Source organism: Zonotrichia albicollis, chromosome 3 (assembly GCF_047830755.1).
Source record: "Zonotrichia albicollis isolate bZonAlb1 chromosome 3, bZonAlb1.hap1, whole genome shotgun sequence".
NCBI lineage: Eukaryota > Metazoa > Chordata > Aves > Passeriformes > Passerellidae > Zonotrichia > Zonotrichia albicollis.
Genome location: NC_133821.1, coordinates 105,324,376 through 105,347,787, shown reverse-complemented (window position 1 = coordinate 105,347,787; position 23,412 = coordinate 105,324,376). Strand labels below are relative to the sequence as shown.

At 35.8% G+C, this 23,412-nt stretch overlaps 1 protein-coding gene across 8 annotated transcripts in view; it reads left to right on the top strand.

Moving 5' to 3' along the window:
- SENP6 (SUMO specific peptidase 6) overlaps positions 1 to 23,412 on the top strand; it is a 73,041-nt gene extending 49,629 nt beyond the window's left edge. For 7 of the 8 annotated variants that reach the window (XM_074538357.1, XM_074538361.1, XM_074538356.1 and 4 more), the window contains 14 exons: positions 252 to 422; positions 1,299 to 1,341; positions 2,903 to 3,082; positions 4,925 to 5,151; positions 5,743 to 5,849; positions 5,935 to 6,051; positions 6,894 to 7,016; positions 7,245 to 7,337; positions 10,364 to 10,797; positions 13,767 to 13,870; positions 15,977 to 16,065; positions 18,260 to 18,328; positions 18,514 to 18,664; positions 20,848 to 23,412. In XM_074538357.1, coding sequence (XP_074394458.1) covers positions 252 to 422; positions 1,299 to 1,341; positions 2,903 to 3,082; positions 4,925 to 5,151; positions 5,743 to 5,849; positions 5,935 to 6,051; positions 6,894 to 7,016; positions 7,245 to 7,337; positions 10,364 to 10,797; positions 13,767 to 13,870; positions 15,977 to 16,065; positions 18,260 to 18,328; positions 18,514 to 18,664; positions 20,848 to 21,045 — 2,106 coding nt within the window. In that variant the 3' untranslated portion in view covers positions 21,046 to 23,412. Of the gene's footprint in view, positions 1 to 251; positions 423 to 1,298; positions 1,342 to 2,902; positions 3,083 to 4,924; positions 5,152 to 5,742; positions 5,850 to 5,934; positions 6,052 to 6,893; positions 7,017 to 7,244; positions 7,338 to 10,363; positions 10,798 to 13,766; positions 13,871 to 15,976; positions 16,066 to 18,259; positions 18,329 to 18,513; positions 18,665 to 20,836 lie in introns of all 8 variants that reach the window. The other variant, XM_074538358.1, reaches the window with a different exon arrangement.

The window sequence follows — 23,412 nt, the reverse complement described above, 5'->3', positions numbered from 1 at the left end:
CAGTAAAGTGTCTACAAGTGTCAGGTTACCTTTTATTTTCTTCTTGCATGTAGCAATATTAACATCTTCAGGTGTTAAAAAAAGTCTTTTAGGAATTATCTCCCTTCTGCATATGTTTGAGACGGATGCTCTAGTAAGTAATCCTGTTGACCAACAGAAAATTAGCTAAACATTTAGTCATTAGTTTCAACGAGCTTGATTTAGCAGTAAACCTTGGTGAGACATTCTGAAACCTGAAAATTACTTTTCAGTTTGGGAACATTGTGTCTAACACTCCAATAAAACGGCGCAAAGTTATTTCTCAAGAGATGGTGACCGAGGCCGTGCCTGTAAATTACCAAAACTCCTGTGAAAGCGTCATCCTGAACTGCCGAAGCATTCGAATAGGAATGCTGCGCAGAATGGTCGTGGAGCCTGTGATTGTGAGTACCCTTGCTCTCGCACAGCTTGCTTTTCAGGCTTTGTTGGATAGTGAATTTTTGTATTTGAACAACATAATATTTTGCCTTTGTCTGGGGAGCAGTAAGTTTGTCTTTAATTTCAGAGGCTGTGATTTTCAGAGCACCTCAAATTACTGCTACGCTCTATCACATGCAGTCTAGCTCAGGTTCTTAATAGAAATGCTGTGTGCAGTACTCTGAAAGAACTTGTCTGCATGCTGAGGGGAGGTTATGGGCTAGCATGCATTTGTTAAAAAAATTGAAAACAACAGCTACAAGAAGTAGATAGGTGCAAGGAAGAAGCATTGTCCTAAAGGTGAATAATTTGACTTCTACAATTTTATTTTTTTTAAATTTTGGTCAGCCTTGTGAGGTACATGGAGTTTTCAAAGAGTCCTTGAATGTTAGTTGTATGCAGTCAGCCAGAATAGAATGGATACTTCTTGCTGGAATAACCACAGAAACAGCAGCGTTGTTACGTGTTCTTTCCACCTCGCTACAAAACACTGTTGTTTGATTCACCTAAATACTGATAGATGACATTTGCTTTTGAAGAAATAGAAATTGTGTATTTTTCAGAGTATTGAAGTTTTTGAAAACTGAGTACTTCACAAAGATCTAAAGTTTAAACAGTCTGTATGACTGAACGAGACTAGAGTAGCAAAGAATGTGCTTGACTCAAGTTGTGCTAAAATGTACATTTTGTTTTTTCTTAAAACTTGCATTCTAAATGTTATTTTTTTAATGTTTATTACTTATATACTAAGTCCATTGAAGTATGTTTGCTAACAGTTTGAAGGCTTTCTGCAATTAAAATTTGCAGAAGATGTGAGATCTTAAAATTGTGTTGTCTTTCAGTTTTGCCTGGATTATATCAAAATACGCCTCGAGAGTCAAGAAGGTGAGTACATTTTTCATTTTATGTTAGTACTCAATATATTTATTTTGAATTAAGTAACTCTGTCAAAGTATTAATAAGTGAATCCTAATGTAAACTTTATTCTTGTTTTGTCATTTATGTAATAAATTATACTGGTGCCTGTAGTCAGATAAAAGAAAATGGAGAGTAGAAATTTGACCTGCCCTTTAACAAAAGTGATTAAAGCAAGAGCAACCCTCCTGTAAAATGTTAACTTTTTAAAACTTTATTAGTTCTTTAATTTCAGTGGTGTTAAGTAGACAATAAAAGCCACGCTGGTTTCTTGGACCTTTTCTGTCTAGATCTCTCTTCATAGTTTTGTCTCTAGTGTGAAAGTTGTGTATTTCATGTCACTGAAAGAAATAGTGACATAATTTGGAAAGGGTGAGTTACAACTCCTGCTCTGTTTCCTTTCTTTTCTTTTGTAGAGTTTTGCTCTGGGCCTGAAAAGCTTTGTTACCTTTTGTTAATCTTAAGTTGCATTCTTAAGATCCAGTCCTATTGAATGTTGCTGTTATTTGTAGAAGAGAAGTGTTGTATTTTGTAGTTATTACATGCAGAAAAATGTCTCACAACTGTAAAGATAAGTGTAGCCTTTGCTCAGTCAAGTTTATATCGCATCTAAAGTACAGATGCGTAGAAACTGAGTTTTCATGCTTTAAATGCATTTTTAAAAATAAAACACTGAAGAGCTTAGTATAATTTGTAGAAAATAACTGTCAAGTTTTAGTTAAAACAGCTGTGTGGTGCAGTTATTTCCACGGCACCTAATTCATCAATAGCATCAAAATGGTGACCCATTAAATGCTGTGTCTGTTAGGGCACTTAGCACTTTACTGTTTTTTTGTTTTGTTTTGTTTTTGTTTGTTTTGGGGTTTTTTGTTTGTTTGTTTGGGATTTGGTTTTTTTTCTTTTGTTTGTTTGGGGTTTTTTTTTGTTTTGAGTTTTGCATGTATATCCACTTCTGTATCAAGTTTTATAATACAGTAAAACCTGTAAAAAACTTGACATTGGCATTGGCAGCATCCGATGTAGTGTTAAAATTCGACCATGTTACTGACATTTCTTTTGGGGAATAAATTAGGAGTAGTCCTTTATTCCCTCAGGCAATCAGATAATTTCTCTGCATGTGTTTATGCTTTTCTTTTTAAAGTTATTTTTCATATGAACTTGGGAACTTGGTCAAAGATAAATGTACAAAGAAAATTTCACAAACCTACTGTAAAATGTGTCATGGCAGTAGTTGCAAATTTAAATCACTGGAAATTGTGGGGATTTTTTTCTGTGGAATAAAAAGAGTTGGTGGGCAGAAAACAGTTTGCTTCTGATGCCTTTCTTGTCATCTTCCAGATGCCACTGGAATATAGCCTGTCTTTTAAGACATGAAAAACCGTCACTTCTTGCATGCCTGTTAATTTTAAAGTTTTAAGTACTTAAGAAATTTAGTGAGCACATAGTGACTGCTTGTTAAAATCAAGGGGGACATTGTAAAGGAAATGTGCAGATGTTTATTATATTTTTATATGTCATTATTTTCTCATAGAATCAGAAAGTGATATCAGAGAGATTAACCTGAAAACTTCAGAGCTTACTAAATGTGAATGGTGTAGTGTCCGAAAATTGCCAGTAGTTTTCCTACAAACAGTACCTTCAACCTGTAGCAGTCTGAGAGATCAACTGAAAATGAGTAAAGATAATGTCTGGTACGAATGCAAAGGAGACAGTAAGTAAAACAATTTTAATCTACTATTTACTTCAAATTGTAAATTCATGTTTTGGGTCACGAATGAGTGCATTAAGACTAAAAGGGTCATCGCTGGCTGGGGTGGCTGTAGTACTATTACCTTCCCAGGCTGAGAAAGAGTTCAGTTCAGAACAGCTGGGCATCCTCTTTGTCCAGAAACATGCTAATTACAACACTCAGTCAATTTAGTACAGATTTTTTCACTAATATTTGTACTGAATTAAAGCAAGTTGGTTTGGTTAGTTTTTGTTTAGAAGCCTTTACATTTATATGTCAGCTTTTGTAATACTTCTGCCATCTGTGCTGTTCTGCTGACAGACTTTAGTTTTAGTAAAACTGTTGTATAGGTTGGCTTGGGGTTTTTTCTCCTGGCATACTTGTCATGATGATGTGAGATAGACAAATACCTGCTTGGAGAATATGTGGATTATCTTAATATATATTAAAATTGAATTTAATTTCTACATAATTTTCAAGGTCCTAGCATCTTAATATGCACACCTGTTAAATGTGACATTTAGTCCTCTTTCTCTTCAATAGGCTTTTCTTCAGGTTAGATTTTGTGGTTATTTATACTTACACACAGTTTTGTACATACATGAATGCATTCAAACAGAGGAAGAATGCTTTCAGCAATTTTAGAATTGAGTGCTCCAGTAGTACTGTGTAATAGACTCATCTATGTCCTGTAAGAAGTATGAGCTGTAAGGAGTCTTCCAATTACAGAAGTAATTGGAGAGCATGCAGGAGACTTGGACAAAATTCTGGGAGCAGGAATTAGACCCCAGGTGGATACAGGTGTTCACAAATAAGATGTCTCTGTGAGAATGGCTCTCAACAGTGTCTCCACCTAGCTCTTCTCCCTGAGGCTGTGGCACAGAGGTTTATATCCAGCTGCTTTATTGCATGTGATATGCAGGAGCACTTTGTGATAGCACACATGCTCTCTGCTTTGTAAGCAATGAAATTAATTAAAGCCTGTATCCAGAGCTGTGTAAGCAATTGTATGTACATGGCTAGCTCCCAAAACAGAACACCCAAAAGCCAGTTAGATATCTAAATTCTGTGTGCATTGGATTGGGAATTGTGCTGCTGAGGAATTATTTTTCTCAAGAGTTCGCATGCTGGGTTAAGAATGACCAAAGGGAAATGGTTATTCTTGTGTCTGAAAAATGGAAAAACAGGTCCTGGCAGCTCTCTGTTGGGCAGCAACATGAGACTGGGATTTGCAGCCTGAATTCTGTTACTTTTTCTGACTGTGTAGAATAATTCCTTTTAGTGCAATTTACTGCTTTTTGGTTTTTCACATCATAAAAATGGATGATATTTATATAACAGCTCATTGATCTGAGTAATTCTCTCCAACTTCTTCAAAAACAGTGATGTTTATAGCACAGTCTTCTAGGATCAGAGAGGAAGTTACACCGAATATACAATTTTTAAATTGTAGTGAAATAATAGGGTAGGAACTCAGTAAGAAAAAGAGAAAGTATTGGTTACAGTCTTAGTCTCTGATAACAAAGATGTTATTTCAAAATACGTTTTAGCTTTGCATTAGTGTCATTTAAAAATTTATCTGATGTAATATTAACATTTCTTGATTAAAGTAGAATTTGAATGCACTCTTTGCAAATGCTGATAAAAAGGTTTGGCAGTTAGTCCTTCTCTCTTGTCTGCTCACATCTGTATTACTTCTTACATACATTATCAGCAATGTGTACTCGTGTTGGCCTAAAATTCCATGAAATCTGTTCATAATTGCAATGTGCTTTATTTTATTTTATTCCTAAATGAATAATTTTCTCTCTGCTTTTTTTGCAGGTCAGGAAGAACAGTACATAATTTTAATTTTTGAAACTGGTCTTGATCCTCATGCAAATTCAATATTTGAAAAAATAATTATGGACATTGGTATCAGAAATAACATTTCTGACTTCTTTGTGAAAATCTCCTTTGAAGAAGCCAATGCCAGGCTTGTTGCATTTACTAAGTGCTTGGAGGACAATTCCAAAGGAAGCCCATCTCACAGAGAAAGCAAAATAAAAAACGTAACTGTGTTTTTGTTTTAGAACTAAGTCATTGTGTTATATGGGTTACAAATACACTAAGGATAGTGTGTTAGTCAGCCAAAAAAAAATTCCATCAACTTTTCATGGCTTTTATATGAAAATTCCCAGACTGGTCCATGGTGGATTATGAAAATATGGGAAATAGTCTGTACATTCACAGTACTTTTTAGGGTGTTTAGTCTGATTGTAAAGTTATACAATGGTCCACAAGTAATATTGATACTTAAAAATTATTAAGGGATGAGAAATCTTTACTATAATCAGACAACATAACTTTTTCCAACTGGTAAAATTACGGTATTTCAAACAAGAAATTAAGTTACACTGTTGTGGTTACAGTTAATTAATGCTTTCAATAAACAACTACCTTTTAAAGAATTAGAAAGTTTTGTGATTCTGCAAGAAATGAGCAAAGACCTAAGTGTAATTGATGAGGTAGGAAAGGAAAAAAAGCCATAGACTTGAAGTTCTCAAAACAGATACTACACTGATGGACTTCACAAAGTTTTATTACCATTTCAATAAACTTGAGCACAGTATGCAATTTAATATTGACTGTATTCTCTCAAGGTTGCTTCTGAGTCCAAAATGCAGCAACGAAATAAACAGTTACCATTTTTTGATGATGATGAAGAAATTGGCGAACCACATACAGTATTTATTGGTCCTATAGAAAAGTAAGATATTTATTTTTGTCTGTAATAATTTTCTGAGGGGTTTTTGGCATTTCATACTTCTTATTGAATGTGTTTTTCTTCTCAGGTTGATAGTTTATCCACCTTCTCCAGCTAAAGGTGGTATTTCTGTGACCAACGAAGACCTCCATTGTCTAAATGAAGGAGAATTTTTAAATGATGTTATTATTGATTTTTATTTAAAGTAAGTTTTATTTCACATCAGTTTTTAGTCATCTTTTACTGTGAAACTTGAAAAGTTAACTTAAAAACTTGAAAACTTAAAAATTCATAGGTCAACAATTACGTGTAGCTGTAATGTTAAAGGTTTTTTTTGATCTTGCAAGGAAGTTTGGTTCTTCTCTTGTCCTGCTTGACAGTGACGTTGTTCTTACCTGGAGAAAGGTTCTTTGAACTTTTTAACATCTCAAGAGCAAATTTAACTGGAAAAAAAAAGGCTTTTTAAAAGTTCAGTTGTTCTTTCCAGAGTAGCTGTGTTTCCTGGAATTTGTTTTGATTAATGTAATACATAAGTTAATTTTGTGCTGTCACTGAGGCTACAGATGTTAGAATTATATTAAATTGTTACATGCTGCAGATTTTATGCCACACGTAAAGTGTGTATGTGTATTTTTCAGTCTATTAACATATTTTAGAAGTAAAAATCAAATGAACATGTCACTCTTGGGACTGTTTGGAGATCTGGTGGCTCAAATACAATATACAGGTCTCTTAGATAGGTATTTATGTAAAAACTCCTTGAAAATTTGTTTTCCTGCCATGAAACAAAAATAAATGCAAGAACAGTAGAAGAGCTTGTTGATTGAGCAGAGCAATAACATCTTGAAATATTAATACCTTGAAATATTTACATATGTTTTGCATTAATTAGTTACTGTGAATAGTCAGCTCCAAATAGCTGTTCTGTGAGAAGCTGCTACAATTTGGTGGGGAGCACCTGTTAACAGTCCTTTTTACTCTGTTGCTGAGTACTTTGAATTAAAACCTCCATTATTTTTTCTTTATTTTCTTTTTTTAACTAATTAGGTATTTGGTACTTGAAAAGCTGAAAAAAGAAGATGCTGATAGGATACATGTGTTCAGTTCATTCTTCTATAAACGCCTTAATCAAAGAGAAAGAAGAAATATTCATGAAACTTCAAACCTTTCGTAAGTGTTGATAAGTCAGTTTAACATAGAGCTAATGCAATGAAGATTCTTAACAACAGATGCTATACAGAGAGAAGTAAACACAACTGTAGGAAACATCCAGATTTGTAGCAGACATAGAATATCCCTTGAAAATCTTAACAACCTGTTAAGGTGAAAATATCTGGAAAATGCTCCCTCAAGTAAAATAAGCCACCCTACAAATTGTATGTTGATTTCTTCTTTCAGAATACAGCAGAAGCGACATGGGCGGGTAAAAACGTGGACACGGCATGTTGATATTTTTGAGAAAGATTTCATTTTTGTTCCCCTTAATGAAGCGTAAGTGAGCATACTTTTTTATCACATTTGGTAAATGCTTAAGCTTCATAATTCTGAAATTGAAAGTTACATTACAATAAGAATGGAAGTTAAAAATTAAGAGAATAAACATCTTTTTCCAGGTGATAAAAATTAGGTAGTTATGTAAGACCTTTAAATGTTGTAGTATAAGAATTATCAGACAATATAAAGACAGCTGAAATTAACTTCTGTGAGTACTTTTTCTAGATTTTACCTCAATCTCTTGCATTCTTTCTTCTAAGCTTCTGACATTGAAAACTTCTGGATTTATCATTTTTAGTCCTTTCTAATGAGACCTCTCTGGTATAGATGGGATCTTTAGTTACAATAAATGGATATTGAAAGAAATTTTAATTGAAAATCACTACTTGAGAACTTTATTCTTTTTATTTATATCCCTTTGTCCTGCTATTTGTTAAGGGTCAGGAAGCAGACCATTAGCATTCTAGTGGTTACTAAGAGCTTTGATAATGCTTGCTTTCCTTAAGATCAGAGCAAGTTGTCACAAACACATTTCTCTGTTTCACAGAAATAATCTAAACTGTTCTTAAGCCAAAATATTTATAAAAGTTAAAGTACTGTCTTTTAAACATATGCAATAAAAACAAAATAAGGACAGATAGACAGGAATTTTCTAACTAACATCTCATAGGCATCCCTAGCTGATATTTCAAAAATTGAAAAAGAGGTTTTTCTTAATAAAACATGATTTATCTCGGTACTGTGCCATTGTGCAGTGGGAGGCAAATTTCTAAATCTTCTTGTTTTCCTGCCTCCTCTCCAGCTGAATTCTGGGGCTATCAGTATAGAGGCAGTTACGAGATAACTGGTCATACATAGATCTGTCCTTTTTATAAAGTTGTATTTCCCCAACAAAGGTGTTCATCAGCACTAACTTTAGTTTTTGATGTACCATGACCTCTGGCAAGACATCCAGATCTAGGGGATTTTAATGACTCAGGTGTAAAGTCCACTGCCGGTCCCTGTCCACTGCAGACTTCATCCTTCTCTCATGAAACTTAAAGTACTAAAACTTTTGTTTTCTGTGTCATTTAAATTTTAAGTTGCCTGTGCACTTGTTTTACAGGTCACTTCCCACCATCTTCTCATGTGTCATTCACATATGCACGTGGGTTAGGCATAGGAGAAATGAGTATGAATTAGCAGTTCCTGAAAAGGAAAACAAGTAGTTCTGTGGTTTTATAAGAATTATTTATGTTGCTAGTAACTTAAAACACAGTAGTTTTCAATGTCTTGTTCATTTACTGACAAGGAACTAAAGCAGTGTCTTTCTCTGCAAGTAGAACATAGCAGTTTGTACTGAAGGCATAACATTCGCACCATGTGTGAGTTGGTGATTTCAAGTTAGAGTAGCTTGGTCTCATGGACTCATCCTGTTGTGATTAGAGCATGAGAAATGTACTCCTGGTGTGCATCTGTCATCTGGATATAGTCCTGTTCACACTTAGAACTGGCCCTTCACCTTAAGCTGAACCTTGTCAAGTGGTGATGGTAGGACATTGATTTGCAACAGTGGTTTCCTGGTAGGTACAGTAAGAATGTTGCAGAGCAGAAAAATAACTAAGTAGCCAGGGAGATGGGAAAGTGGTGGTTTGATGGGGAGTTGCTGGGTTTGGTGTCTAGTTCCAACAAGTTTTTCCAGACTATCTCATAACCACTAGATTAGGGAATGTAGACTCATCATTTAACCAGCTGTCAGTCTGCAGTAAGTGGAGGTGGGCAGGTTGGCTCCAGGGCAGAATCATTTTCAGAACAGTGTGTTTTGATTTAACCATGACTACATCCGTGTCCTTTGGCTGTACAGTCCTTCTTGTTCAGGTCTCCAGTGAAAACAAATTGTTCTCTTAAAAGTAACAAGCTGTTCTCTTTTTACATCCAGGTTAATGTGCTAGTCTGCTGAAATAATTGGTACATAAAGTCTCTGTTAATAAAATACACACAGTTTCCAGGGCTGAGAAGTACTTAATATGTTCATTTATTAGATGTGGTGAATCATTCAAAACAAACCATGCCGCACATGCTGCTTTCAATAGCCATTTACTTTAATTGACATTAAGTTTTGATGCAGTTTGGGCTTCATAACCATCTAATTATTTTTTTAGCATGGCAGTTAGACATGCATGTTTTAGCTACTGCTTTTTCTTTTGTCTTCTAAAACACATTAAAATGTGACTTCAACTGTATAATATATAGCTAGCTTCTGTTATTTGCTGTAGACAATCAAAGATCCCTCAGAAAATTTCTTAATTGGACAATCAAAATCCACTTGTAATGCCTCAGTCCCTAAATTTGCTGCTGCTCTGGTTCTGATTGAGTGGCAAGTCAGTGAAGCCTAAAGAAGCAAGGAAATAGGAGGAAACTGTTGCCAAATTTGCCCTTTGTGTTGGGGGATATAACTGTTCTTGATTTGGAAAACTTAGAATGTAAGTTCTGTGAAGGGTGAGGAAGACAGCAGAGCCATTGTGATGGCATAAGGAGCACTCTTTTTTTTCTCCTTCTTTAACTTACTGTTGACAAGACTTCATTAAAAATGTGAAGTATTAAATACAGTTGTGAGATCACATAGGTGGAACAGTATGGACAATTCAGCCATACCATTAGATCTGACTACTTGTGTTGCTAGTGCTGAACTACTAGAAAACTTCAAACAGCCATAAAACATGAACTCTACAATTTTTAATTAACGCATTAATGAAGAAAATGTTAAAAAAGAAATAAGCTTTGATTCAGAGAAATAAAAAGAAATTATAAAGTGTGAGCAAATTGAAATAAATATTTAAGACAGCACCTGTTTTCGGCCAACAGCATCATATTAATTAATTTGTTGGTGATTATTTGCATGGAGAAATTGTACTTTTACAGAAGCCTGTGAAGGCTCAAGTAAAACCTGGTCAGAAAAGTGAACAGCTATTAAAGTTTGTCTTTGAATAATTATGGGGGCATTCATGTAATTGCAAGTTTTTTATGTACTTTTTCCATTGCAGCGCCCACTGGTTTTTGGCTGTTATCTGTTTCCCTGGTTTAGAAAAACCCAAATATGAACCAAATCCCCATTTCCTTGAAAATGCTGCAATGCCGATGAAATGCTCCTCTTCAGATGGAGAGAGCAGCACACCATCTCCTTTGCCAAATGAATTAGATGGACAGAACTCGCCTTCCAGGTCTACAGCAAAGAAGACATTTACCAAAAAGTACAGTACAGCTTTAATCGACCCAAACACTGAAACAGAGGACACTGAATCTTCATGTTGTAGAAGAAGTCCTTGTAGGGGAAAAAGTGCTTTCAAAAAACTGAATCAAATAGACAGTGATGTGGAAGAACCTAACACTGTGGAATCAGCATGCCATAAACTAGACCATAGAACTCTGGATGAAAACGGTATACAGGGTGAATTCACAGCTGCTAGCCAATCTATGGGTATGTAATTGTAAAAATATGCACATTTTAATGAAATATTTGGAGATTTCAGATGTATTACTACTTCTGCAATGGTGTAAACTTCATACTTCAAATGTTTACTATATGGCTTAACTTCAAGTGCTTGCAATATAAGTGATTCATAGGTATTGCATTTTAAAAGTTTTTGTGGCTGTTGACAGAACTCTCATGGCAAAGGGCTGGAGATAAAACACTGTTTTCCTAAATCAGATGAATTTTTCAATTCTATGACCTTTTTTCAAACAAAATAGTTTTGTAGATTCCGCTTTGCATACCTCAAGATTGCGGTTGTTAGGGAAAGAATAATGGTTGACCTTGGATCCTTATAATGTGTGTGCAGGGGAGGGCTGACCTAAGATTATGTGAACAGCCTTAATATCGGTGTCTTTTATCATTTCATGTTTCGCTTCAACACTGTTAATTTCTTTAATGTCCTGATAAGAAGGTATGTAAAAAGAGTAAGAAGAAAATAATTCTAAAAACAAAAAAGAATTTTCTCCACTATGTTACACATAGAGAGGCTTTCTTAATTCATTGCTGCTGTGGGGACTGAGCTCACTAATCTGCAGTTCGTACCCAGCTGAACAAAGGAGCTGGCATACTTTTAAAGGCAGGTGAAGGAAGTAGAAAAGGGTTGTTTTCTCTGTTCACTGCAACATTTGGATCTCCTTAAGGCATAGAGTAGGAAAATGACTATGCAAAAGCTTTTACTTTAGTCACCAGTAGTATTCCTACTGACAGTTATAGAGTAAGGAATTGTGTACCTTATGTAGTACAAGTTCTGAAAATATTACCAATTGTATGGTTAAATCTGTATACCACAGGCTATTACAACTTCAGTATCTTTGTGGGTATAAATAGTACTCATTTCTATTCTACATGTATTAATTTGTGATAACATTGTCACTGTTTCTCGAAGGTCTTGGACAGGTGCTGGTGGTGGATGTAGATGTGTTCTTGTTTGAGTCGATTTTTCACTTTGTGTGTGATTGTTACCATTTATGATATTGCTGCTATATGATGGGGTATCAACAGTAGGATGCTGCTACTGTTGCTTGTCTCTAATTAGTTGCAGTGTGCCTTACAACAGGTTTTTGCTAGGATTACCTTTCTTGTGGGCTTTTTTCTGGCTGCATTGTATTGGCAGCTGATGGTCATTCTCTTTCTAACTTGAATGCTCATATTCTCTTGCTCAAGTATTGAAGATGAAGCATCCTTTCATTAAAGCAGATGTTCTAAGGGGGCACAGTCCTGATTTAAGGCTGAGATTGACCCTAAGGATGTGTTTAGGCAGCTAAATTTAGATGCACTGTATTTAAACTTCCATTTCAACCAGATGGAAGATAGGCATTCTGCCTTGGGTTATCTGAGCAGCCTTCATCTGTTGCTCCAGACAGGTGTGGATCTTGGCTGTGCCAGATCCATCCCTCTAAGTCCTGGATATCCAAGGATATCTAAAAGACTGCACGTGCCTCTGGTAGTGTAGTCAGTAAACCCTAGAGACTTTCTCATCCTGCAGCAGATACAGAGTAGCTGTTCAGTTCAGTAGTTCTGTGCTCTGCTGCTGGTTTCCTGGCATGGAGACCCTAGGTGCTGACTGTACATGGGAGCCTAAACTCAGATGGCTTGATCTTAATCTAAATCCTGGTGTTGAACTTGTGAATGTGTAGAAGTTCATACCCAAATAACTTTGAAGTCATCCAAAATATATCTATTTTTATTACTTATCTATTAATTTTTTTCTCAGTTTTTGAACAAGATGTTTTTTGTTTCAATATTAAAACTTATTTTTTTCAAATCTGTCAACAGTAAGTCACATTAGTATATCACCTACTTCTTATGCTAAGGTCTTTTCAAAGGTACTGAGTAAGACTAATTACCAAGTTTTTCCCTGTGGAACTGCACTGGTTACCTCTTTCCAAAGTGTTACCTTAACATCTCTTTTGAAATATTCTCAAATGTGTGTATTCTCCTTTTTTTTTTCCACTAGCTACTTCACTGCCCTATTTACTATTACAGAAAACCTAGTTTCCTATAATAGGTAATATGTCCTCCAATGACACTGTAACCAATATTATTTTTGTCATTGTTTAGACGTATTACAGTGGCCCATTTCTAGGAAGATTTCAAGTTCTGCTGGCATGAATTACTTATTTTTCATTTATTTCCAGAGTTTCCTATTTTTTCCACCAAAATCTGTCCTTGTATGGCAGTAGTAAGACTAGTGAGCCTGTAGTTGTCTGTATTTGCTTCTTATACAGGTATAGCTAGAACATTTTTTTCTTTTTCTTCTGATGTTGTTTCCCACTAAATATGTGACTAAATATATAGAGGCAATTGGGAGTGAATTTAGAGTTAATCTTTCATGCAATGAACTGAAATATTTCTAAGCTGCTGCTCCCAGGAGAGCTGATCCTTCATTCTGCCCTCCCCACTAGTGTGTGCCTTTCCCCTTCTACCCACACAAGTCTCCACAGTGAACTGATGGAGGAAATTATTGCAGTTGAAAAATAATAAGCTAGTGACTGCCTTTTTCAGTGGGATCCACTCACTGTGTGTATGGATGTATTTGGTGATATGAAAGGAACCAGCTAGGGATAGGAGTTGGTGGTCATTTTAGAGAGCATATCAGAGTGTCCATTTTGGCGGCAATATCAATTTAGACTCTTATAAAGGCTCCATGGAACTGTGGGGAAATTTCATAGTGGGTTTTAGTCCAGGTGTTTCAAATTTATTTAGGTGTTTCACACAATAGGAAACAGTTTCTGTTGGCCTAATTAGAAGAAACTTATCACTTTTGTTCAAATGCATAAATAAATTATATGTTAGCTGTATCACAGTTACTTTAAGCAGTCCTGAGGAAATCTGAGGTATTTAAAATGAGTTTGGTTTTCAGTGCTGACATAGTATTTGATATTTAAATATCCTGATGTCTGTGATTGATACAGATGGATTGCACAAAATCAGACTAAACTATAGTGAAGACTCAGCTGATGGCAGTAAACTAAATGAAGATGAGCTTATAGATTTTTCTGAAGACCAAGATAACCAGGTAAAGAATTTAGCAATTTTATTTAGGAAATGTGAACTGTTGTGTTGTATTTTGAATGGACAGCTTAAAACTGGTGTACAGATTATGAATGTACATTATCTAAAGCTACTTATCTTTACAAGTGTCAAGTCCAAAGCACTGGTTACCTACAAAAATCTGCAGGTTAGCTGACAGAGAGGCTTATACGTTTGTTCATTTGTCTGTTTATTAGAAAACTGCTGAACTGATCCTGCATTTGATTTTGTGAGTGTTTTGTGTAGTGACAGTATTACACAGTGATTTTAGTGGGAGCACTGAAAGTCAGTACACTTCTATCTGTTGTCTCCTCCCCTCAATGTTCATCTACTAAACCCAAGAACAAGTTACTCTTCTTTCAGCTGCATTTCCTGGATATAACCAGACACATTTATAAGTATGTGTTGCTTTGTTGTTTTGTTTCATTGGTGCTTCTCCTAATCAGATTTACACAGCATGAATTTATAATCAAGTACCGTTCTTGTTCATATTGGAAAACATTTAGATTTTAAAGCTGTGGGAAGACTGAATATTAAAATGTCCCTGACTCACTCAGTGCTGGGTGTGAGGGCATTATTCCATAGCTCTGATGCTTCTATAAGTGTAAGTTCAATGCGGGCAGGCCAGAAGTTACACATTTGCTCTTCTTAACTGGCCTGTCTGCTCATGTCCCAAGTGTATGACCTTTTCTGGTCCTCTGAGTCCAGAAAAAACTATTATTTTTCAATCTCTGTAATGACTTCCAAGTAGCTATGTATATGTGTACACATATATACATATAAAAGCTCCAGTTGATGTTGAAACCTAAATGTGTTTGCAGCTGGACTTAGCCCATGTCTCCTGTCATGCCAGCTATGCAGACATTCTGAGTTTTGCCTGATGGAACTGCCTGTCTGTTTTGTAGCAAATAGAGTTTCCAGAAGATGGAGAATAAGTACTACAGTATTTCCAGTCTGAAATACATGGCATGAAGGCAGGGAAGCAAGCACACGGCCAGCTACGTTCTTGGAGGAAAGGAACAAATTCCAAGCTCGTTTGTTGCTGTGTAGCTTAAAATTTAATTCAGGCAGAAGCTGTCACTGATGTATTCTAGAATTTCTAAAGCAAGTTTAGAAATGAGCATGACAAACTGAGTGGACCAACCTTTTCATCTGCCAAAAAAGGAGTTGAGGCTGCAACAAAAACAAGTGTATGAGGAGCAAGGCAGTAGTTTCTAATATGATAACATATTCATGGCATAGCTTGAGGATTTCAGTGCCAAGATCCTGTGTGTTAATGAAATGTACACAATGCACACAAAAATGTTAATAAATCATGCTGGTACAGGGATTCCCATTTTTGGAAAGGACCTCCTTCCCCATAATGCAGTGATCTGTGAAGTAATGTTGAATTCAGTGGAAGGGTGAGAAACTATGGGTCACTGGAATTCTTTTAGATGCAACAACTTAGTGCTTTTGTTCATAAAACTTCTGTATCGTTCCTAGCAATCAGTATTGAAATCAAAAGGCCAGAGGATATTTCCAGGCTTGTGATGTGACTGTTTTTGCAGTCCATAGTCCTGTGTATCATGGTTTAAGTTTCCTTGCCCTAAGAATCAAGTTGTTGCATTTTGGAACAAAAACAGAGATTTATTTCTCAGCTTGTTGCAGATCTTGTCTCATTTCACCTAGAAGAAAACATGTTCGAAACTGCCAAGCAAATTTCTAGTATTGACTGGCAATGAAAAGTGCTGATAATTTGTATTAGAACCAGATAATGGAGATTGACCTCTTGTAAGCCACAGGTGTTTTGAACATGTCGGTTGCATTTTATAGCTTCACAGTTTAGACGTATTTTTATAGTTTCACAGCTGAAATAAATAGCAGCATTCAATCCATGTCATTCCAGCATGAATTTCAGAAACCATTTCGCTAAAAGTTGGTCAGCTTAACAAACAGTGAATAATTTCAGATTAAAGCTATCATTTCTTTATTAAATTCAGTTATTGGTGTTGAATGAAAATGTTAAATGTAACAATAAATTCCTTTGCATCTGCTTGAAAAAAAAAACAGTATTAGCTTTTAAATACCTGTAATAACATTGCTTCTGTAGGAAGACAGTAGTGATGATGGTGGCCTTGTAGATGATAACTGTAATTCAGAAATGGGACAATGGTACCTGAAGCCAACTATCTGCAAACAGTAAGTATTAAAACAGTTAAAATGGAGATTTTGTAGAAGTTTATGAAATATAAAAGATAATAATTTCGAGAAATAGTCATACATGAACCATAATCAGCATGCTGTTAGGATTTCAGAGAGAACTTTATGTTAAAGTCTTCAGTGAGCAGAAAATTTAATGAATGAAACTACTAGTGAAACAATAGCTTTTTTGGTTTCTGTTAAGCCTGTGTGCTGCATCAGGCAAATGAAGATTGTTTCTTACAATAAGGCTGTTCTTTGGTATTTTGCACTTAGATTTCTACAAAAACAAGGTGCAGAAGCATGTTCAAATGTATCCTATATTAAAAAGCAGATTAATGTTTTTAAATTAAATAATTAAAAGTGAAAAAACCCTTTATCACTACTCAAATTAGTAAAGGAATATTGGAGTAATTTTTAACTGCCCCCTTTTCTTATCTAAATAAGAGCTGTTCCTCTTTATTGTCTCTCTCTGGTTTTTTTCCTCTAATAAAAGAGTTCCACACTTCTTAAATTTTTTTTATCTGTTCTGGATTTGAAAACTTTTTTTAATATTTGATACCCAGGAATAATTTCTTAGTAAATATTTACTACAGTTCTTTGCATTATGGTGTGGTAGATGCATGATTCGAAATCCAGAAATATTGCTACTAGTATTGCCGTCTTGACAATTTTCTTTGCATTTTTTTCATTATTTATCTACTTTTGTATTTCCTTTCTTGTGACTACAAGGCTTACAGAAAGGTGAAGGCTTTCACAGTACACTCACAGTACATTCTTAGGAGGCAGAATAGAATTACAGATTTATATATGTTATGGAACATAGGACTTAATACATTTTCAAGAAAAAGTCCATTTGTGTTTTGTTTTAAGAATATTTATGAGCTTCTGCTTATAGCTTGGCTAAATTTGTCCCATTTTGCTGACAGATTATCTGTACATAATACTTTCCAGCAGACCATATTTTAATCCAGTGTGAAATTTTGTAACATCTTTGATGCTTAAGTATGAAAAATCATTAAGGGCACTTAAATACTCTACTATTAGCATATTTTAAAATTACTTCTATATAAAATAGAAAACTACCTTGAAAAGGTTGTCACTTCTTCCCCTTGCAAAGTACTACTTTTTTTAGAAGAGCATTTTAAAGAGCATTTGATGCTTTTTAAAGATTAGTACCTAAATACATACTTTTATCAGAAATTAAAACAAATACAAGCAAATATTATTTAAGTGATTATCTGCTTATGCCTAAAAAATTGCATACATGTAAATTAGTTTATAAATGCAAACACACCTGTGCATAAATGCATGCAGATATTTTGACTGAATTTGCTAGTTTGAAGTTTCTTTGAATTATACTTTGAATGCTTATGTGTTATTGTTAGATAAGAAAAAACAGAGATTTGTGAAAAGTAATTGCATCTATTTATCCCTCAAAATACATACTACATATAATGCTGAAATTCTGAACTCTTATACAAGTTAGCTTTGATGTATACATTCAGATTGCATTTAAGGTGGCTGATAAGATTGCTGTGCTTGTGGCTCCTGAAAAGGTAGTGTGCTTTAGTGATATCCTATCGAGTGATAGATACCAGCATCTGTAGTGTGCAGGAGAGGACTTGAGCAGACTTGGTTCTCTAGAAAATACTTGGTTATAGATACTTTTTGTTAAAGTCTTCTAAATAGACGTTTTAAAAGTCTTCCAAATAGAGTTGGTGGGTGTTTTGTGTATAACTACCAGCTAGATTTCAGATCCAGAGTGGGATCAATTCTTGATCATGCTTTCCTAATGCTTTTCTTCTAGTGTGCTGTGAAGTGTGCCATCTATCCTCAAGCTGCTACTCCAGCAGGACATCTGTGGGCTTTGTGCCTTACTTTCTCTTCCCAGTGTCCCAGATACCTTGTGCACCTAAAAAGAGCATTAGACACCTGAAGGTGTTTTAAGCAACTGTAACAAATTGTCTGACAGTACTGTATTTCCTCAGTACATTCCTAAGTGTACTTAGTGTATGGATAAATATAACTTGCCATTTAGCTATCCCTACTAGGAGGTTCCAGCAGTGCTGGCAGAACTTTGCAGTATTGATGTTGTTTTGTTAAGGCCACCCCACAAACTATTACTGTGTAACATTGCGTTTTCCAAGCTGCTGTAAAATACTATGTACTTAAAACTTGTGTTCTGTGTTAGGCCCTGCATTTTGCTTATGGACTCACTGAGAGGCCCTTCCCGGTCAAATGTTGTGAAAACACTAAGGGAGTAAGTGTCCTATCTGGTGCTTGGGGCTTTTTTAGTTTGGTTTGGTTTGGGATTTTTTTTTTTTTTTTTTAGTTTGGTTCAGGTTTCTGATGGGTTTTTTGGTGGGTGTTTTGGTTTGTTGTTTTTTTTTTTTAATTCTTCAATGAATAAAAAAACATTTTCATTTGCATGGTCTTTTATTGTAGATATTTAGAGGTGGAATGGGAAGTCAGGAAAGGCAGCAAAAGAAGCTTTTCCAAAGATGTCATGAAAGGTTCCAACCCAAAAGTGCCACAGCAGAACAACTTCAGTGATTGTGGAGTGTACATCCTCCAGTATGTGGAGAGCTTTTTTGAGGTATGTATGTTCTTGAAGCTATTTTTGATTCCTGCAGCAATCAAGTATAAGCTGTGAAAATGATTACAACTATAAAAGCCTCCTAGTGTAGCTCAATACCGATCAATGAGAGTATGCATTATAAACTAATTTATGCATAAACACACAGAGTAACTTTTTTGAAAATAAACTAATTAACCTTTTTAGTTGCATGTACATAAAATAATTGTAAGCCATGAAATTTTCTGGGAGAATCTAAAGAAAACACATTTAGAGACTTCCTTTCTGTTCTTCTGCCGTGTACCCTTTAAAATCATCCAGTAAGAACTTGAGATCAAAATCTAAACTAAAGTGCACTACAAAAAGCTTAATAATTTTCCCCTGAGAACTGTGACTGAATAAATTCAGAAATGTGACACAGGTAGGAGATTTATGTTTCTTTTGGGAGTGTTTTTAAATTGTAAGAAAACATGTAAGTGAAATCATTACAGGTGAATGTCAGATCTTGTTTCCATTGAAGGAATTGTTTGAATGCTTACTTACTTGCAAGCTGACTTGGTCTTCAAGTCACAGCTCCTTTCCCAAGAGGAAGCATTAGCACCTAGAAGGTCTAGATTGGGAGGAGAAATAATGGTCAAGTGAGATGCTGCCTGCATGGGCCAGTAACTCTTTAGAATCCCTGGTGCTTTAGAGCATTGTCCTGAACTGTCCTGTAGCTAACCCTTTCCTGGAAAGGCTTCAGCTTGCCCATTCCTCAGCCCTCCCTCCCTCCGTTCATACATTGCTCAAGAGCAGTAAGGCTTTAGCAGAATGCATTCATGCAAAGGGAAGGCAGAAGCTTTGCTTTACTGACGAGTTCCTGAGAGCTTAGAACCATAACCAAGTGCCAAGTGTTTTGTTCACTGGGGGTATGAGGAGCAACCGTGTTTTTTTAACCCATTCCTTTTTGGAATGGTTTAATAAAACTTTCTCCAAGTTTTATTAGCCCATTCTTTTTTTGCAAATTGATTGCTGGATTATGCCAGGCTGAATCCCTTGTCCTGCCTAGTCCAGCAAGGTGCAGCAGCTTTGTTTGCCAGAGAATAGCCATGACACATACATGTGACAAAGTAAATCAGAGGATATTCTCAGAAGTAACTCCACGGGGGAAAGAGAGAAAACCTGAGCTGGCTGCACAGTACTAGACTGTCTCGAAGTTAGTCAGCCAACAATTTCAGCTTCGTTGTATTTGGAAAATTGCCACAGTCTCATTTTGCAGCAGCTGTACAAACTTAGAGGAGAGTGTGTGGGAGCAGGTGCTTCGCCTGATGTTCGTGAGCGCCAGAGGCCGCCAGGGGCCGCTGCGGGAGGGCAGCGGGGCTCCCCCGGGAGCCGCCTCGCACCCTGGCACCGCTGACTGACTTCCCCGCACCGAACTGGCTCAGGAAAATGTTGCTCGTGCAACGTTAAACACTGACTGTTCCTGTGAAGAACGTCGCTAGTTTTTTTCACATACAGCCTTGCTGATCTTACCTCAGTGGTGAATGTAATTCACTGTTAAAGAGCCCTGATGATGTAAACTTGAGGACAGAAAGGAAGGAATTTCTTTGAGACAGCACTGTTTCCCAGATTGTCATTTGGTTGGGGTGGAATTGTTGTACAGTATCACTGGAGTAGAGAATGCTTCATAATAATAATTACTGTAATTATTTGGATGAATGTTACCTAGCAAGAAAATGGAATGTAAGTATAATAAGCATTGGTGGTAGGCAGGAGCTTTCCTTTCTAGAGTGAAATCTAAATCTGTCTTGCCTCATTGGTCATAATTCTATAGGCTGTTTATAAAAAGACAAATGTTTTGGACTCCTGATTAACTCTACATTTTGATGCTTTAAAAATATCCTCTATCTTTGCAGTAGCTTTATTTAGGAGAGTTTTACACATTTATGCAGACAAATGCTTAGTCTAAAAGTTGTAGCAAACACAGTAGATTGTTCGGGCATTCTTATAATCAGAGTGTGATCTGGATGGATTTTAGTCTGTAACATACTGAAGCATGATTGATTTTACCGTAATTATATATCTACAAAGCATGGAAATTGTAGAGATTTTGTTCCATGCTCGTGGAATGAAGTGAGGAAGAATGTACTTTTCCTCACTATAGTTTTCTTCAGTCATTGAGGTTATAACTCTTTACTGTAATGTCCAAATGACCTTTTTTTCAGAATCCCATTTTGAGTTTTGAGCTACCAATGAACTTAACAGACTGGTTTCCACGCCCAAGAATGAAAACCAAAAGAGAAGAAATACGTAAAATAATCCTGACGCTCCAGGAACAGCAGAACAAGGACAAGAAGGGACAGAAAGACCCAAATTCAATGTTGCAGGAAAAGACAGAACAACTTACCAACAACTCAGACTGAATGTTGTATCTGTTGCATGTTAGTTCCACAATCAAAACTGAAACCTACATTTCTGTCTGCCCAAACTAAAGATTTGGCGTGTTCTCTGTTCAAAGTTACTTGGGAATGTTTAATGCCTGTATAAATGTGTGTAATAAAATGGTTTAATTCCCAGAAAGATGTGTATTAAGCGAGTCTGTACATATGTTAATGAGGCCAACTTTTTCAGCATTTGTAATTACTTTTTTTCCACTTGATAGGGAACTTTTGTTATGTATTTCTGTTAATAGAACTTAAATAGCAACTTCTAAACATAAAGGAAATAAAGAAAATATAGGATAAAATGGTTACCTTTTTCTTTTTCAGTTAAGTTTTAATGTTACATGGTTAAGTAACACCTAGGGAATGATTTAGTAGAGAGGTAATTAATTCATATTTTGACCCTATTTAGTTGCCCTTTACAGGATTATTCTGCTTGTGCTACAGACAATAATATGGTTGTGTCTCAGTGTACCATGGCCTCCAAGGGTGATTCCTATCCTCCCAGTATCTAAGTGTAGGCAGTGTTATAGTTCATAGGACTGCTTCACATTTGGGGGTTTAGAAGATATGCATTGCAATTCCAATTCCACCCTTGCTTTAGTGGGACAGGCTAGGGAAAGGGGGAGAGTGCTCTTTGACCAGAGGTAAACTCTTCAAACAGTATTTTAAAAGTGGTTTCAATGAAGTGATCTTGAGTGACTCTTATTAAATCATATTTTGTGGATCCCAGTTGTTGTACAGGTGTATTTTGAGACTTTCTTCATTATTAAAATTGTATTTTGGTAAGTGTACTTGGAATAGCAGATTGCCCACATTACATTTTCTATGTTACAATTCTGAATGTTACATTCATATGTGCTTTATCTAAGTAATGAACATTTAAAAAGAAAAAAAGTGTATGATTACTATTTTTTCTAATATCCATGCAAAAAACCAAAATACCAGTGTTCATTGCTTGCTTGTTTGTTCTTGGCTTTATGTAGCATCAGACTAATGTAGGGACTTGCTTGGATATTTCCAATGTATTTTGATTTTACAACAGTCTGAAATGTCATTGTTGCTTAAACTGCAAATATAGCCCTTTATCCCTGTTCTAGAAAGACTTTGTCATTGAAGTGAGGAAAGTAAGAAAGGATTTGTTCAAGGATATATATTTCCACTTTTCTACTTATACAGGTATCTTTGAAGGGAACCAGAAAGTGTCACTTCCCAGGAAGGAATTTGTGGGAGTAGAGAAGGATCTTCTATCTCTCCTTGCAGAGTACATTTTCTCTCCTGATTTTTCTGCTGGAAGTGTCATTTACTATTCCCTTCTCCCAAAGAGAAGCAGCAGAGAGTTCATTAGCTGAACTCTGGGCCCCTTGAGATTTTATTTTTGTACACAACATCATGTCTTAACTGACTGCTTCATGGCCTTCATGAGTTTTCATTCTCACTAAACCCTGAAAATGCAGCTGCTAATGATGTTACTTCCAGGGCATTCCTGCACAGAGGACTCTCTGTGGCACCCTCTGTTCACAGGGGGTCCTCTCACCAAGGCAGAGGGGTTGCACATAGAGCAATACAGCTGTGGGCTGCTAATCTTTTGTACAGATAAATGTGGGATTTAGGGGAGTTGCTCATTCCCTGGTTTCTCTTGCATAAACCCTGGGCCCCATGGAAATTATCTAAGTACCACATACATGTGTTCTGTTAGAAATGACTCCTGCAGTTTTCTTGTTGAAAGAATGTGGGGGCAATTTCCTGGACAACAAATTAAATATGTAATGTGCACACTTCTGAGTTGTTTCCTCCTTCAAGTTTTTATCCAGTATTCTTGCCACTGGTGGGGAAAAATAGGGATAAAATAGTTCCAGATTGTGGAAATGCAGGGTCTTGTGTATCTGGCTTTAGAGCAACTGACATATTGGAATAGTAGTTTATACAAGAGAGGGAAGGAAAATAATTTCTTTGAAACAGAGGAGAGACATTGCAGGTAGAATGTATTCCTTCCTAGTCTAGGCTTTCCCAATGGTATGTTTTAATTATATGGAATATATCCACATTTTATCGATAAAGTAGTTTTTCTGATATTTGTGATGCAAGTTCATATTTTGATGCTGTAGAACTGTTTGGTTCTCTTACTGGGAATGGCCTGGTGCTTCTTCCTTTTTCTTTCTCTTTCCTGTCTTCCCTTTCATCCTCCCTCCCTTTTTACTGTTTTTCAAAGCTGTGAAGAAAGTGTTGGATTTACTATCATTCAATGTTAAAGGTCTCAAGATCTCCAGTCACATACAGCAAGCTAATATACATGTTAAATATAGGAAACTTATTTTTTTAATAAAATGTGATGTTAATAGAAAAAAA